Source organism: Balaenoptera physalus, assembly GCF_965194825.1.
Source record: "Balaenoptera physalus genome assembly, chromosome: 1".
NCBI classification, from domain to species: Eukaryota; Metazoa; Chordata; class Mammalia; order Artiodactyla; family Balaenopteridae; genus Balaenoptera; species Balaenoptera physalus.
Window position 1 is genome coordinate 117,574,099 of NC_138882.1, and position 16,785 is coordinate 117,590,883.

Consider the following 16,785-nt stretch of genomic DNA (forward strand, 5'->3'; position numbering starts at 1 on the left):
CAGTGCCTATAACATAGCATACTGAATAAACTGGTACAATGAATGAATGTGTTATTTTGCTTCTCCAACTATTCCTTAAGCTCCTTTGGGGCAGAGATGGAGCCTTAAATTATTTTGTATTCCCAATAATACCTAACAGTGCTGGGAACCTACTCAACATTCAATCAATATGCACTGATTTATTTGCAGTTTCATAGCAAAAATTTCATTAAACAGAACACTTGTTGCTATCACCAAATATACTCAAGTAGAAACTAGATATTAATCTGTCAAGGAAGCTATAAAAGAGATTTCTATACTGGATGAGAACTTATACTAAATCACCTCTAAATTCTTTTCCAATTCTGAAATTCTATTATTTTTATTTTTAAAAGAAATTTAACTAGTGTAGGACTGTAACCTTCTTAGAATAAACCAATATCATGAAAATATCACCATTACTCAGAAACCACTAAATTTTAAATGAATTTTTAAAAATCTCCAAAAGACTAAAGTATACTAAATAGTTAATGAACATAAGCCAGCCCTCAAAAGTTCATTTGAAAACTGGTTGTTTAGAAAGAAGAAACCATTTTCCCACAAAACAACATGGAGGTTTTTAGACTCTCAGGGCAGTTCATAAAATCTATTCCATGGGTACAAGATCAAGTACTAATACTGTTACAGAACTCAATCAACACTCATAATGTGGTTTATCTGGGGATGCCCGAAATATACTTCTCCATACAACATCCGTATGAACGGGCAGTCATCTGGGTAAGAAAAACCTGGTTTTCACCATGGCATTCAACTTTATTATAAAACAACCACATATGGCCAAAACATAAATTCTCAGTTTTGTAAAAATATACTTCATTGGTCTCACTGAAATGATTCTGTAACTTGCTCTACTGAGGTGCCTCAATGTCTATAGTTTCTTAAGTTTCTCTGCCATAACAGCATGATTTTTTTTTATACACAAACTTTGGCTGTAGTTTTCTAACATGTGAGGGCATATAACATATACAAGTCAGGAATTGTTGATCTATTATTAGCACATTTTTGCAGTACATCCTCAAAGGACTTTTTCTTTCACGTTTATTGCTCAAGCATAAGGGCCTGTCTCCCTTCTCTGGAACTAGGTTTATGCTAATTATTCTAGAGAGGATGCTCCCCGTATTCCTATCCAGCTCTGCAGAGTGCTGTGGTTAATCTCGGATACTACTAAAGAAAGACCATTTGCTACTGGCTGCTTTTTCTACTTTTTGCAGGGGAGATCTGATTTTTATCACCTTGTCGTTAATTATCCCACACAAAGCTTTCCTCCATCAGTTTATGATCCAGTTTTAAATTACCGTTTGTACAATTGTTTTTATTATTAAGAGAGTCAATGAATTCTTAGAGCTGCTGAAGCACATGGATGCATTCACTCAACACACATTTCTTGAGTGTTAGGTCTAAGACACAAAGGTGGGTACAAAGATGTATCACACACAGATCCCGTCTTTTAGCAACTTGACGTCTTGAATGGGCCATGAGATATATTCTTAACATTTTCTTCCACACACTGTGGTTAGTTAAGTGTCAACAAAGAGGTAATACTAATTGTTTTGGTAGCTCGTAAGGTCCCAGATTCCAGACACTGCAGGATTAAATTCTTTGTCTTAACTCTGGCAAGTCTGAAGCTTAAATCTCAGAAGGCTGACATTTGCAGTAATGCTCAGTTTAGGTCAATATTGACTTCAAGCCTTACACAGTGGATCCTAACAAGAAAACACTGCAAGGGGCTACACTCCCCTGTGCTGTCTCTATATCTGCCACACTGGTCTCTTGTGATTCCTTTGCCTGGAATGTTCTTCTTCCAGATACCCACATACCTCCCTCTCTCAGTTCCTTTAGTTCTGCTCCAATGTGACTTTTTCAGAGAGGACTTCCTTCACAACCCTACTTAAAGTAGGACCCCTGTCCCTCTCTCTCCTTACACTGCTTTTTCCTTACAAAGCACTTATATCTGACATTATATTTTAAATGGATCTTTATTTATTTTTTTAAAATAATTTATTTATTTATTTATTTATTTCTGGCTGTGTTGGGTCCTCGTTTCTCTACGAGGGCTTTCTCTAGTTGTGGTGAGCGGGGGCCACTCTTCATCGCGGTGCGCGGGCCTCTCACTGTCGCGGCCCCTCCCGTTGCGGAGCACAGGCTCCAGACGCGCAGGCTCAGCAGTTGTGGCTCACGGGCCCAGACGCTCCGCGGCATGTGGGATCTTCCCAGACCAGGGCTCGAACCCGTGTCCCCTGCATTGGCAGGCAGATTCTCAACCACTGCGCCACCAGGGAAGCCCCTAAATGTATCTTTATTTTTTTGGCAGGGCCTTGTCATTTTTATCACTGCCTAACCCCATTGCCTGGAACTGTTTATTAAATGTTAAAGACAAATGCGCATGGTTCTCAGGACACATGGATTCTCCTTGTAGCCTCCCCTCCAACAGGCTATTCACTCTCTACATGGGCATCTGCAATAATAGGAATCTCACTACCTAACATGACATTTTCAGAAAGTTCTTAACTTTTTGAAAGTTGAGTTTGTATTGAGCGAAAATCTTCCTTCCTAAAACTTCTGTTGTTGGTTCTATGTGGTGTTCCAGGACACGTGGAATCAGTTTAAACCATCTGCACTTTCCACATGGCAGCTCTTTGAGCATCTGCTGTCTGTTCTCATAGTCCCATCAATCTTCTCAACTTTAGGCTATGTATACCTTCAACCAGGTCTCATAGAAGGGTTTTTGGTCTCTCTTTTCTGCTGGTCACAGTCTCTTAAGTTATGGTGTAAAATACCCAGAAATTAGCACAGTATCTCTGTAATTGAAAGGTCTCAGTCCCTTTCCACAGCCGTTAAATGCTCACTGTACATTAGCACATGCCAAAAATGTCTCATCCACTTTTCCTCACTCACTCATCCCTTCACTCCACAGAATGAACTCTGGTCAGCACTTACACATGACCCACAGGACTGCTATTGTCTTTCATTCTGGGGGTGCAGGAATGAACCCTACAGACGAGGCCTGGCCTTATAAAGTTTCTATTCCTAACAATTAGAGGTAATTCTTCCAACTAGAGTTTTGTTTTTGAAACAGAGGATGCTAAATCTTAGAGCTAACAATTCACCCACTTGTAAAATTTAGAGTTAGGAAATTTCCTGCTTGTGAAATAGAATATTTGCACAGAGATTTAGAAATTTACAACTGGAAAAGGGATGAGAATTAGATGGAGCTTCTGAAGAAATCAGCTCATATAGTCAAAGTGTTTTGTTGTGTGTGGTGGGATTGGGGACCCTCGGGGCAGAGGGCTGAACTCTCCATATTCCTCAAGGTTATCAGTTCCTGCAAAGCCCCTCCTTCCCCATCTCCTTCATCTCCTCTTCTTCCTCTCTGTTTCTTTTCTTTCTTTTTATCACCTCACACCATTCTATTCCCCTTCACCACCATAAGTGAGCACTCTTCATATAAATTTTGGTATATGTTCACCAAGTTGTTTCTTCTAAAAAAAAAAAATGTAACTAGAATTTTCTTAATATTGCTTTGAATTTATAAACTAATTTGTGAGGACTGAACATCTTCGTAATATCAAGTTTGTGCCATCCAAAGACATACAATGTCTTTCCATTTATTCAAATTGTCTTATATGTCATTGACTAGGCATTTAAAGTTTTTTAAGTTCTTGTGTATTCTTTTTTTTATTTATACTTTATAAACTTATTTATTTATTTATTTTTGGCTGCGTTGGGTCTTCATTGCTGCGCGCGGGCTTTCTCTAGTTGCGGTGAGCGGGGGCTACTCTTCATTGTGGTGAGCGGGCTTCTCATTGCGGTGGCTTCTCTTGTTGCGGACCACCGGCTCTAGGTGTGCGGGCTTCAGTAGTTGTGGCGCGCAGGCTCAGTAGTTGTGGCACATGGGCTTAGTTGCTCCGCGGCATGTGGGATCTTCCCGGACCAGGGCTCAAACCCGTGTCCCCTGCATTGGCAGGCGGATTCTTAACCACTGCACCACCAGGCAAGTCTTTGTGTATTCTTGATTAGCTTAATTCCTAGATATTTGATAGTTTTTGTTGCCATTCTGAGTGGTATCTTATTTTTTGTTAAATCTTTTAGTTGGTATGTATCTTTCTAGTTGGGAGTGTTTTATTTCATAGTTTAAAAATTAGACACAAAACAATAATACTAGATTTAAACAAAAACTATATGAAGGCCAGATGTCCCCAAACAATAGGAATTATAAAATAACAAAAATGCAGGATTTTACAAAGGAAAACAGTAGTATAGGGGACAAAGGAGCAGCACTCATTATTTATATTAAATAGAAGACTCCAGATATAACCTAGAAACCTACTAGCCTTGCAGTTAAAATGTAGTGCCAGTGTTAGCCTAATCCTTACCACAGGGTCACCGTATGGCTGGGAGGATCCAGATGTGGTCAGTGTTCTCAGGGAAACGGGAAACAGGGGCCTTGGAGAGGAACCAAGCGAGGACAGAATTCAAGTGGATCTGTTTGCCTGATAGGATGAGAGGATCGGGGAGGGTCTCCAAATCAGGGGTCCTGATTAGAAATACAAGATTATCTCCCCCCATATCATGATAAACCCACTTAACAGAGATTTTTAAACACGGATTTTGGTGATTTACAGTACAGGATCCACAACAGAGACTAAATATACAGTAAATCTCATTTGCTTCACATAGGAAAAACTCCAGTACTCTGTCAGTGCTTTATTATTTGAGGGAAAAGATGTATTATTAAACAATCCATAGGCAACATGGTCATAACAATCTATAATAGTGAAATAAAAGGAAATGTTCCCCATTCACTGACTGGCATTGGACGGCAGCAGATGATCTAAGAAAAGCATTTAGATTCATGCCCCGTGTTAAACCCAAGCAAGTGAGGTGAAAGGCACTCATATATTATTCTTGTGGCCAGGAATTCACTGCACATTAAGTTGTCAAGCTGATAGATGACAAGAAATAAAGTTCTAGGGAAGAAAAAAGTATGAGTTTGAATAAACCACCATAACAAGGAAGTCCTAACTAAGGCATATTTTTGTTACTAGATGTAACAGGGATTTTGAAGTAGTGTTTCTCTCACAGCATCCACCACCATCCCTACAGAGATGCGAAAGGTTTCTCTTTAAAATTATTTTCACCATCAAATGATTTTTGTTTCATATTCCCCAAAGACTGAAGTAGAATATTGACATGTCGTGGGTACATAGAAACTTTATAAAACATATCTTAGATGAGGTCTTCATTTTAAGCCTACCCATTGGTGCTATCTGCTGTTTCATTAGGATTCTGAATTTCACCTTAAACAATAGGCTAATCTAAGTACAAATTTCTGAGTCTCCATCTGTAAATTCAGATTTGGCAAAAGAAAAAAGATCTACTAGAGATCCCGGTTGGTATGGGACAGAGGATTGGGGGAGAGAGGTATTATAGAAGCAAGGATTCAGGGCACATTATCAAAATGAACTACTCCGAAATCCCTCTGCAGTCTATAATTTTTACCACCTGTGCTTTCCAGTGAACTGCCTGTGAGCATTATCAGCTGAAGGCCATGTGCCATGGCGTTGATGCTGATGGTTCTAAATCAGAGAAGCAGTTGAGTATGTACCAAAAATAAAAGCGGGGATTAACTCCAACCAACCAGCTCAGATGTTCCAAACTCTTCTCCAGTGTGAACCTGCTGGCCAGTTTGCTCCTGGTGATTGGCTTAGTACACAAGGATTTTTTTTTTTTTGGTAGGTGGTTTCAAGTCATTGAAATCATTCTCTTGGCTTTTTTTCCCCCCTAATTCAGAAAGCAGGAAATGTCTTTCCTGTGTAGCAGTCACAGAGCAGTCCCCTAGGGTTTCCAGGGGGCTTGTCTTCCAGTTCCTGTTTCTGGTTTCTAACTGTTAACTCTATATTTGGTAATGGCCTGACGATGGGCTGGTTTGGATTCGGTCATAATAAGATAACCTGGAGTCACGGAGCAGAGATCTAAAGCAATCTTATTTTTCCAGGAAGCAACGTGTTGACCTTTCAGGATTTCGTCTATTTTATTGAGTGTTTTGAGTATCTGAATAATGTTGTTTATTTACAGCACAAGGTTGGGTGTTTATGCTATGGGTCCTTGAAGGTCTGTGACTGTACAGAAATAGGATACATACACTCTCCTGGTTTACAATGAGTTTATATTTGTTTCTTTGTTTCTTTCTGATGTAATCTAAGGAATGCTCTTTATGCATGCTCTTATTCCATGGCAGCCTTGAAAATAGCTACTTGCTCAGAAATGAATAAATATTTGTCAGATGAGTAAGACAAGTGTTGATTTTTTTTTTTTATAAATTTATTTATTTGTTTATTTTTGGCTGCATCGGGTCTTCGTTGCTGCTCACAGGCTTTCTCTAGTTGTAGCGAGCAGGGGCTACTCTTTGCTGCGGTGCACAGGCTTCTCATTGCGGTGGCTTCTCTTGTTGCGGAGCATGGGCTCCAGGCACGTGGGCTTCAGTAGCTGTGGCACGTGGGCTCAGCAGCTGTGGCTTGCAGGCTCCAGAGCACAGGCTCAGTAGTTGTGGTGCACGGGCTTAGTTGTTCCGCGGCATGTGGGATCTTCCCAGACCAGGGCTCAAACCCGTGTCCCCTGAATTGGCAGGCAGATTCTTAACCACTGCACTACTAGGGAAGCCCACAAGTGTTGATTTTAATCCTTTTACATCAGGGCAAGAAAGAATCAACACCCCATTGATAGCTGATAACTTCCTCCTTCCCCCAGTATCTTTAAAGCTACATAGTGTTAAACCTATATGCACACAATCTTTTAGGAATAAAGAGATAATGAAATATTGTTTGCCACTGGAAGAAGCCATTCATAAAATAGTCAAAAAGCTATTGGATTCCTATTTTACCACCAGAGTGCTCTTCTAACCCTACTTAGATTTTGCTTTGTCGTGTTTTCAAACCCCAAGCGTTAACTTGTTTTGTAAGTAAGATCAGAATGACTGCACTTTCATTTCACAAAAGGAAAATCAAGGCATAAAAACATATTTTGATTATTGTAAGATCACCTTGGAAATGGGAAAGGATTTTGAGCTTCACAGAGAACCTTTTGCTTATGAAGCTATCAGTCATTAAAGCAATTTCAGAGGATTATCATAGGAGCGCTAAAATAAGAGATTAAATTCTCCCCCTTGGAAACATTACTTTCATTCGTAATATGAATACTGGGTGGTTTTACTTTCTTTAGTAATTTATATCTTATTTCTTGTCTCTTTAATATTCACTATAGGTTGGAAGTTTTTTTTTTTTAATAGCAGGTGTATAGTGAATAATCTTGTACAGAATCTAAGCTGTAATTCAGAAAATCAATTCTTTTTATAACTTTCTATTTTCTCTTTTAGTCATTTTGCACTTGTTTTTATATTTAAAATCCTGTTTTACAGGCCAAAACTTGGCCACAGGATCTGTGCAATTGCAATGATTCCATAATATCCCATAGCAGGGTGCACAGGGGTGAAAGCCACATGCTAGAGAACTGACCTGAGATCTGAACCCTCACTGCATCCCTCTTGGCTTTGGGGCATTACCTAACCTTTCAGATGAGAATTCTCACCTGAAAGATGGGACTAATCTACTCCCCAAGGGTCCTTCTGGGAGCTAGATAAAGTACATAAGGATTCTACACACAGGGAGCACAGGTTCCTTACCAGTGTCACTCAATGCGAGTGCTATTAGCATCCTGGATTCTGTGGGAATGCCCCACCCAGTGCAGGATGCCCCCGAAAATGCCATGAGGACCCATAATGAGGGCTTTGTGAAATGATCACACTAAGTCTATTGCTTATGCTGATTTTTTCTTCCATTCCTCTTTTTTAAAATGTATAGTTTGGCTTTGTATACTCATTCTTTGAGAATTAGCTCAAATTCACCTCCTCAAGTCCCTAACTTCCAGTAGCTGAGATGACATCATATCTAATGCTCTTGAAATCTACCACCATAAAGGCGCTTACACACCAAATGGCATTGCTTCTGTATTTGTACAGTCTGTAGACTATTAGCAGTCTGAGGGCAGGGGCTGTACTGTATTTCTCTTTCAGTGTTTCAAGCACCCCACATAATGTCTGACGTATCTCGGGTGCTTAGGGATGTTTGTTGAACAAATGGTCCACCCCATATGAATTCTGAGCCTGGTAACCTTCATATTCTGATGGAATCTTCCTTCGGGGTATTTCACATTTTTTAGAATCTTGACATCTCAGACTACACTTCCTGTACCCAGTCAACTGGCGTCCATATTCTTCTTAAAGGCTGTAAGGATAAAACAGGCCTGTGTGTGAAGGGTCCGGATTAGGTCACCCATCTGAGGGGCAGGTACTGAGCGTGCTGGGCAGGGCGCTAAGTGGGATGCTTCCGTGCAGCAGAGAGACGTGACGGGGGCTGTGCTCCGGGAAGACGGTTCTGACCAGGGCTCGGGAAGAGATGCTTAAGTTGTCCTTGAATCCCCTTCTGAACTCACTGTGGCCACATCCCTAAATGATGTTCATCATAGACATTTTCATAGGTCCACACTACCATTTTCATTTATTTTGTTCCAAGTTAGCTACTAGTTCTTATAGATGCTCTGTGTGGTTTCTCTTTTCTGCATTTCATCCTATTATGGAATAAGTAAACAAGAGAAACGACTCCATACTCCAATATAAAATTAAAAATTTAAAAAAAAAAAAGGAGAAACGACTCCTGTGCTTGTTCATAAGCAGGTCCTGTGGCAGTGCTGGTGCTGTGCGTGGCACAGTAATAAAGACAGACGGAGAGTCCTCCTGCAATCTATGTCACCTCCCTCTGCTATTTCCCAAACTTGCCATTCCAAAATTCGCCCTTCTCCACTACCTACCTTGTTGCCACATCCTGCTACCTCCCTTACCTCACAATCTCTCAGCAGATGTGTCACTTACTATTTCACAGAAGCTACAAGGCACACACTCCCATCTTACTGTGCCTCTCCTCTCCTGCAATAAAATGCATCTGTAGCCATCATTACTATCCTTGTGGAAGGTACCCCCCCTCCACCCAAATCAAGGATAATCCCACCTGGATCCTGGATCCATCACATCCTTCCTCCTGAAGATGACCATTCTTCTCTTACCCTGAACTACCGGGTCTTATATCCAACTGCTTACTCCTCCACTTGGATATCTAACATATTTCAAACTTAACATGCTCAAAAACAAACTTTTTCCAAGTGGCTCAGGCCTGAAAATCTTAGAGTCATTCTTGATTTCTCTTTTTCTCTCTTATACATATCACTCACGCTCAATTCAATCTTCTAGCAAGTCTTAATGTTTTTCCTTCAAAATATATCCAGAACCACGGCTTCAGTCCTGGTCCAAGCCATCTGATTCATGTCTTCCCTGGATTAGTGCACTAGCCTTCTCAGTAATCTCTCTGCCTCCGCTCTTGCCCCCCATACTGTATTCTCAACACCTACAGTGGTCTTGTCAAAACCTAAGTCGGATAACGCCAACCCTCCAAACATGTCCCACCTTCGTCAGAGCAAGGACAAAACCTTTACAGTGGCCTCCAGGCCCTACATGATCCGGCAGCTGTTACCTCTCAGGACTCATTCTTCTATCACTCTTCTCCTCACTCTGCTGTAGCCCACTGGCCACCTGGCTCTTCCCTCAACATGCGAGGAATACCCCTGCTTCAGGCCTGTGACATCACCAGGGGTCTTCCTAGGATCATCTCAACATTCAAACTTATAGTATTATCATAAACCTCATTTGGTACCAGAATCATTGGAAAGAAACAGGAATGGAGTCACAGCTTGCCAGCCAGGCAGCATCAGACTCTCTCCCTTTGGGGGAATCTTCACAACTGCCTGTGTGGTGGCCCACACCACTGCCCAGGAGCTAGTCTCTCCCCAAGCTTCTCCACGATCATCTCAGGTGCAAGAAAAAGAGTTCCACTGTAGGCAGATTCCGGATTTACTCTGGCTTCGATGCCTTATGCTCCAAAGGAGCCAAGAGCTCTTGTAACTCAATAGATACACCTTGCATGTATCAAGGGACATGCCCAGTTACAAGTGTCACCACAATCACAGAAATCCCATCTATGGCTTCCTACCAGGCGCTTATCATTCTCCCAGCCCAGATGCAGTTGACCAATCAGCAGCCATTTATGCCATAAGCAATGTTGCCTAGCAACACAGTTAACATTCTACCTTTATCAGGCTCCCAGGGAAGCTGAGCTAGAAAGTTGAGAAAGCCAAATGTCAAATTCTCCTGCAGAAGGGGAGGGGTCCTGTGACTGCTTTGTTCATCGTGTCTCTTGCTCTTTCTGTTCCCTCTGTCCGGATGGCTCCTCCCGGGACATCTGCAAGGCCCGCTCCCGCACTGACTTCAGTTCCCTCCTCAAAAGTCACCTCCCAGTGAGGCCACCCTATTTGAGAACCACAACTCCTAATCTCACCTGCTGTGACCTCCTACCATCCTCGTATGCTTTATCTTCTTTTTCATTGTCCTTATTACCTTCTAACACATATAATTTACCAACTGATTTTGCTTATTTTGCTTGTTTTTTCCCCCATAGAATTTAAGTTCTACAAGGCTGGGATATTTGTCTTTTATTTCTTTCCTCCTGCACTGATAACGCTTGGCCCCTAGAACAGTGCCTGGCACACAGTAGATTCTTCAACAACTATTTGTTTTATTTATGAATGAATTAATGCCCTTTCTCTCTTTCAAACTCTAGTTTTTCATTGGCATCCTTTTTTTTTTTTTGGTGGGAGGAGGAGGGCGAGATATTTTCAGCCCACAGATAAAAAGCAGGATGGTGTTAGGGATTAAGGATAGGGACTTTGGGGCCAAACTGCTTGGATTTCAATAAGGGTTTTGCTACTCACCTTGGAAGTTTCTCTAATCTCTCTGTGCCTTAGTTTTGCATCTATAAATGGGGATGATAATAGTATATCCTAGGGTTGGCATGAGGATGAAATGATTTAAAACATGTGTAAAGTGTTCAGTAGAGCGCCTGACACGTAGGAGGCACTAGATGATAACTATTATTAAAATCAACGTTAAAAAGGTCTTTATTTCTACTCTGCACCACTTCTAGCTATTTCCTTCTCTCCTGGCTCCTCTTCCTCTCAGATGATCTACTTGAAAGTTCCATAAGCCTTTAACTCCCATTCACTTTTCCAACCAGTGACACTAAGATTTCTAATGCCCTAGTTGCTGCTTTTCTCCCCTTAGGCCGTGAGTTAGTTGAACCCCCTGCCATCACTGACCACACCTGAGCCCCTCCGCTCTCTTGGTTTCCCCCCGTCCTTATGGCTGCCCCTCCTCAGCCTTCTTGAGAGGAGACTCCTTTTCATTCATTCACTCTTTACTGTTATTCCTGACATCATCTCGCCAACCACATTCTCCTGGGGTGACTCCATTCCCAGGCATGGCTTCAACTCTCACGCTGATGACCCCCAAAGGGTGTCAGTCCTAATGACTGTTTCCTAGAGACGTCATGTCCTTTCTCACATCCATGACTTGGAGCTTTCCTTCCTCTTCCTGGCACTTTCTTCATCCCCAGCTCCCTTTTCCTGACTGGTTCTCAAGTTTTAATACAACCATTTCTCTTGTTCCTCTCCTTTGGACTCGCATAGAGCTTTTCAGAAGCCTCTAGCACAGTATAACCTTTTCTGTTGTTTGTTTATTTAGTTTCCCCCTAGATATGAACTGTTTATAGGTATATATGTCCTCTAAGTATGGTGCCTGATACATAGGTTTGCAAAAAAATCTGGATTCAATATATGAATATACAGTATCTATATAGAACAAATTATGATTCAGTTACAATTTAATTCAGAACTAAGCATTGGGTAAGATAATGTCTCATCAAAATGTCAGTCCTTCCAGAAAATCTTATCAGGGGTAAATATAAGAGGTAAAGAAAAACGTTCCATTTTAACAATATAAATGGCACTCTGGCTATACATACTATATTTTGCTATATTCTACATTTTGCTGTGGATATAAAACCAACTTTGAAAGATAAAGGACTCCCTTCAAATATCTGATGTTCGTGACATCAAATATTACTTGACTATAGTCAACTGCTCTTTGGGCTCAGTTAAATCTTACAAGTACCATATTTACCTAATTAGGAAAGTTTGGGAAATTGGGCTTCAGGCTCCCTGCCATGATTACAAACACCACACATAAATAGAGAAGAGCAACTAATATACACATGGTTAAAAATCACACACTCTTTTTTAAGAGGTTTCAGCGGCTTAGTGTCTTGTCCTGGCTCTGTTCTGACGTGAGTCCAGGCACCTACCTGCAAAGTGCATCCGAACACACCAATCATCAGCATGGCCACGGACAAGTAGTCGGTAAATACATCCCACCATGGCTTCAGAACCCGGAAGGCAGGCTGCTGCTCAGAGAACTGCCGGAACTCCGTCACCGGAATCATGTTTCTGAGAAAAGGGAGATTACTGGTGAATTAATTTATCTTTATGCACAACCTACTGCACTGTTAACAACATTTGAAATTCTGCTTCAACTTGTCGGATTCAGTGGTCTGAATCAGTCCAGGAGCTGTCACAGCACCTCAGAGTTTTAACAAGCCACTGAGAAATCCACCAGTTGAGGAAATAAGGAGCCCCATGTAGAAAAAGCAAGTACCTTTACTAACTCTTGTCTAATCAGTGGGTGCCCTTTAGCTCCACATGGACCAGAGAGAGCATGACCAGAGCTGCCCATTATTTCCTGGTGTCTCCCTTCCCCTAAACAGAGCACCAAGATGCCAGAAAGAGCGGAGCCCATCCTTTAAAATGTTTCTGCTATTTATCTTATCATCTTGGGTTTTTGCTTCAAACTATTTTTTTAAGTGTATCCTCAGCATTGGTTAGTATTAATTATTTACTAAGCCCTCTTTGTAAAGCCTTTTGCTTGCTCCCTGGGGAAGGCAAACGACTTTGCCACTGGTCCTTTTCTTGTAAAAGGGACAATCTCATTGTGGGGAGGAGGTGTTGGGGAGAACTTCAATTTTTTTTTTTGCCCTCCCTCTTTTTTTGGTTCCTGGGCTTTTGACTTGATTTTTTTCTCTATTTCCTAAACTCCTTATATTTCACTGTGAACCTCAAACTTATCCTCTGAGAAATCAGTTTTCTCTGGAAACACCTAACTCTATCTAAATGACAGAGGATAAATGAATTGGGTGCACTGAGGCTCTGGGAAAAGCAGAAAAGAGACGCATCCTTTTCTTAGCCTGCATTGTCCTTTCTTATCGCTCAGTCCCACTGCTGTATTATGATCTAAGACTTGAAGGTAACCATCCAGCTACTGGGAGAAGGAATATTCTTTCCTTATCTCATGGCAAGGAATAAGGGTGGCCAGTGAGGGCCAAAAAGACAGTTTCTCTCCCTTTTGCCATCTCTGGATCCAATAATCTTGCTTTTTACACCTGCCCTTGTTATTTAGTCTGATTAAAGGCAGGGAAAGGCTACATTTGGTGCTCTTTCTCCCAAGCCTTTTTGTTTCCTGGAACTTCTCTTCCCTAATAGTGAATTAAAGGCTGTACAATAAACAGCCTAGAGAAAACCAGAGCCTCTTCTTTGAGTTCACTGCTGTTTATCTTTGGAAACTATAATGTGTTCCATTCCATCTCACTGCTTTATCTGACTTTTTCTTAAGCAGTAACTTGTCTTCCTTAACACAACGTTGAAAATTCAACCGCTTGGTGCTGCTTTTACCTATGACCTACCTACTTGACATCTGTGCAGCATTTGATATGATTGCCTCATTTTATTGAAACACAACTTTCCTTTTCTTTTTTTTAATATTTATTTATTTTTGGCTGTGCCAGGTCTTAGTTGCGGCACTCGGGCTCTTCGTTGTTGTGGCATGAGGACTTCTTAGTTGTGGCACGCAAACTCTTAGTTGCAGCATGCACGTGGGATCTAGTTCCCCAACCAGGGATGGAACCAGGGTCCCCTGCATCGGGAGTGCGGAGTCCTACCCACTGGACCACCATGAGAAGTCCCCAAACACAACTTTCTTAACTCCACTTTGTTACCACCACTGGGCTGCAAGTTTCTTGAAGGGGGAAAACCTATATGTTATGCATATGTGTGTTCTCAAAACATATGTTGCAGGCAAGCCACCCAAGCTAAATAAAAAACTTCACTTATTCCTAGTGTTATTAGCATTTCAGACTAGTCCAAAGTTTGATTTTCCTGACCGTTCATGACCTTTTTCTTCTCAATGGATCATTATAATCTCATGGCCCCAAATGTTTTCTCATCACAGATGTCCAGTGGCGGTCACAGACAGGCACGAACTCATCTTAACTTCCACATTCTGCCTAGAAGCGACTGTCTTGTTCTATTTTGATCCTACCACTTACCACAGTCTCTGGAAAACAAGAGGCCCTGAACAACTGTCTGTTACATGGATGGGTGAATTCAGATGCTTGTTCATGGAGCAATGCTCACCCAATCAGATTGGGGGGGACCCTAGCCAGCTACAGTGACAGCACTAACAAGTATGGTACCTGTGCTGTCGTCTACCTCCTTTGATAGATTTAGTTATTGTCTCCTTCATGATAAGTTCCTGTACATCTTGGAGGGAATTGGGCTTGTTCTTTGAAGCAAGGAACAATTTCAGAAATAAAATATACCAATGTGTATTTCATTGAGAGCTGTGTTCTCAAACTTTTGGACCTCAGGATCCCTTCATGTTCAAAATGTAGTGAGGAGGACCTCAAAGAGCACTTTTTAGGTGGGTGATACCTACCAATACCGGCCACATGAGAAATTAAAACCAAGAAATTTCAAAAATATATATTAACTCACTTAAAAATAACAAACCCATTACAAGTTACCATAAATTGTTATTATAAAAAATAACTATATTCTCTAACACAAAAACAATTAATGAGAATAATGGCATTGTTTTACATTTTTGTAAATCTCTTTAACAGCTGGTTTAATAGAATATAGCTGGATTCTCATATCTGCTTCTTCAATCTGCTGAGATATGTTGTTTTGATTGAAATTTATGAATCAAATATATATGCAGTTAGAAAAGGGAGGAGTATCTTAACAGACTTTTTATATAATTGGGGATATTAACTTTTGATAATATATCAGACTAACTTGGTTAGTTGCAATATGGAATCTGAAAACTATATCAATGAACTTTTCAAACTCCTTGATGTTAAAACTCATTCGTCAGGGAGGACCTTCAAGATGGTGGAGAAGTAAGACATGGAGATAACCTTCCTCCCCACAAATACATCAAAAATACATCTACATGTGGAAACACTCCTACAGAACACCTACTGAACGCTGGCAAAAGACCTCAGACTTCCCAAAAGGCAAGAAACTCCCCACGTACCTGGGTATGGAAAAAGAAAAAAGAAAAAACAGAGACAAAAGAATAGGGACAGGACCTGCACCTCGGGGAGGGAGCCGTGAAGGAGGAAAGGTTTCCACACACTAGGAAGGCCCTGCGCAGGCGGAGACTGTGGGTGGCGGAGGGGGGAAGCTTCGGAGCCACGGAGGAGAGCACAGCCACAGGGGTGCGGAGGGCAAAGCGGAGAGATTCCCGCACAGAGTATCACTGCTGACCAGCACTCACCAGCCCGAGAGGCTTGTCTGCTCAGCCGCCGGGACAGGCGGGGGCTGGGAGCTGAGGCTCGGGCTTCGGTCGGATCCCAGGGAGAGGACTGGGATTGGCTGCGTGAACACAGCCTGAAGGGGGCTAGTGCACCACAGCTAGCCGGGAGGGAGTCCAGGAAAAAGTCTGGACCTGCCTAAGAGGCAAGAGACCATTGTTTTGGGGAGCGCGAGGAGAGGGGATTCAGAGCGCCGCCTAAACAAGCTCCAGAGACGGGCGCGATCCATGGCTATCAGCGTGGATACCAGAGATGGGCATGAGACGCTAAGGCTGCTGCAGCCACCAAGATGCCTGTGTGCAAGCACAGTTCACTCTCCACACCTCCCCTCCCGGGAGCCTGTGCAGCCCGCCACCGCCAGGGTCCCGTGATCCAGGGACAACTTCCCTGGGAGAATGCACGGCGTGCCTCGGGCTGTTGCAACGTCATGCCGGCCTCTGCCGCCGCAGGCTCGCCCCGCCTCCTCTGTACCCCTCCCTCCCCCCAGCCTGAGTGAGCCAGAGCCCCCGAAGCAGCTGCTGCTTTAACCCCATCCTCACTGGGCGGGAACAGATGCCCTCAGGCAACCTACATGCAGAGGCGGGTCCAAATCCAAAGCTGAACCCCAGGAGCTGTGTGAACAAAGAAGAGAAAGGGAAATCTCTCCCAGCAGCCTCAGGAGCAGCAGATTAAATCCCCACAATCAACTGATGTACCCTGCATCTGTGGAATACCTGAATAGACAACGAGTCATCTCAAAATTGAAGCGGTGGACTTTGGGAGCAACTGTAGACTTGGGGTTTGCTGTCTGAGACTGATTTGTTTCTAATTTTTATGTTTATCCTAGTATAGTTTTTAGCACTTGTTATCACTGGTGGATTTGTTTATTGGTTTGGTTGCTCTCTTCTTTTTTTTATTATTTATTTTTTATTTTAATAATTTTTAAAATCTATTATTATTCTCTTTTTCATTCTTTTTTTCTCCCTTTTCTTCTGAGCTGTGTGGCTGACAGGGTCTTGGTGCTCTGGCCTGGTGTCAGGCCTGAGCTTCTGAGGTGGGAGAGCTGAGTTAAGGACATTAGACCGCCAGTGACCTCCAGGTCTCACATAATATAAATCGGCGA

The 16,785-nt window shown here is 42.1% G+C and overlaps 1 protein-coding gene across 3 annotated transcripts in view; it reads right to left on the reverse strand.

Moving 5' to 3' along the window:
* LRRC8C (leucine rich repeat containing 8 VRAC subunit C) overlaps positions 1–16,785 on the reverse strand; it is an 89,998-nt gene that overhangs the window by 20,261 nt on the left and 52,952 nt on the right. For all 3 annotated transcript variants that reach the window (XM_082476939.1, XM_082476938.1, XM_082476940.1), the window contains one exon: positions 12,339–12,480. In XM_082476939.1, the coding sequence (XP_082333065.1) occupies positions 12,339–12,476 (138 nt within the window). In that variant the 5' untranslated portion in view covers positions 12,477–12,480. The remainder of the gene's footprint in view (positions 1–12,338; positions 12,481–16,785) is intronic.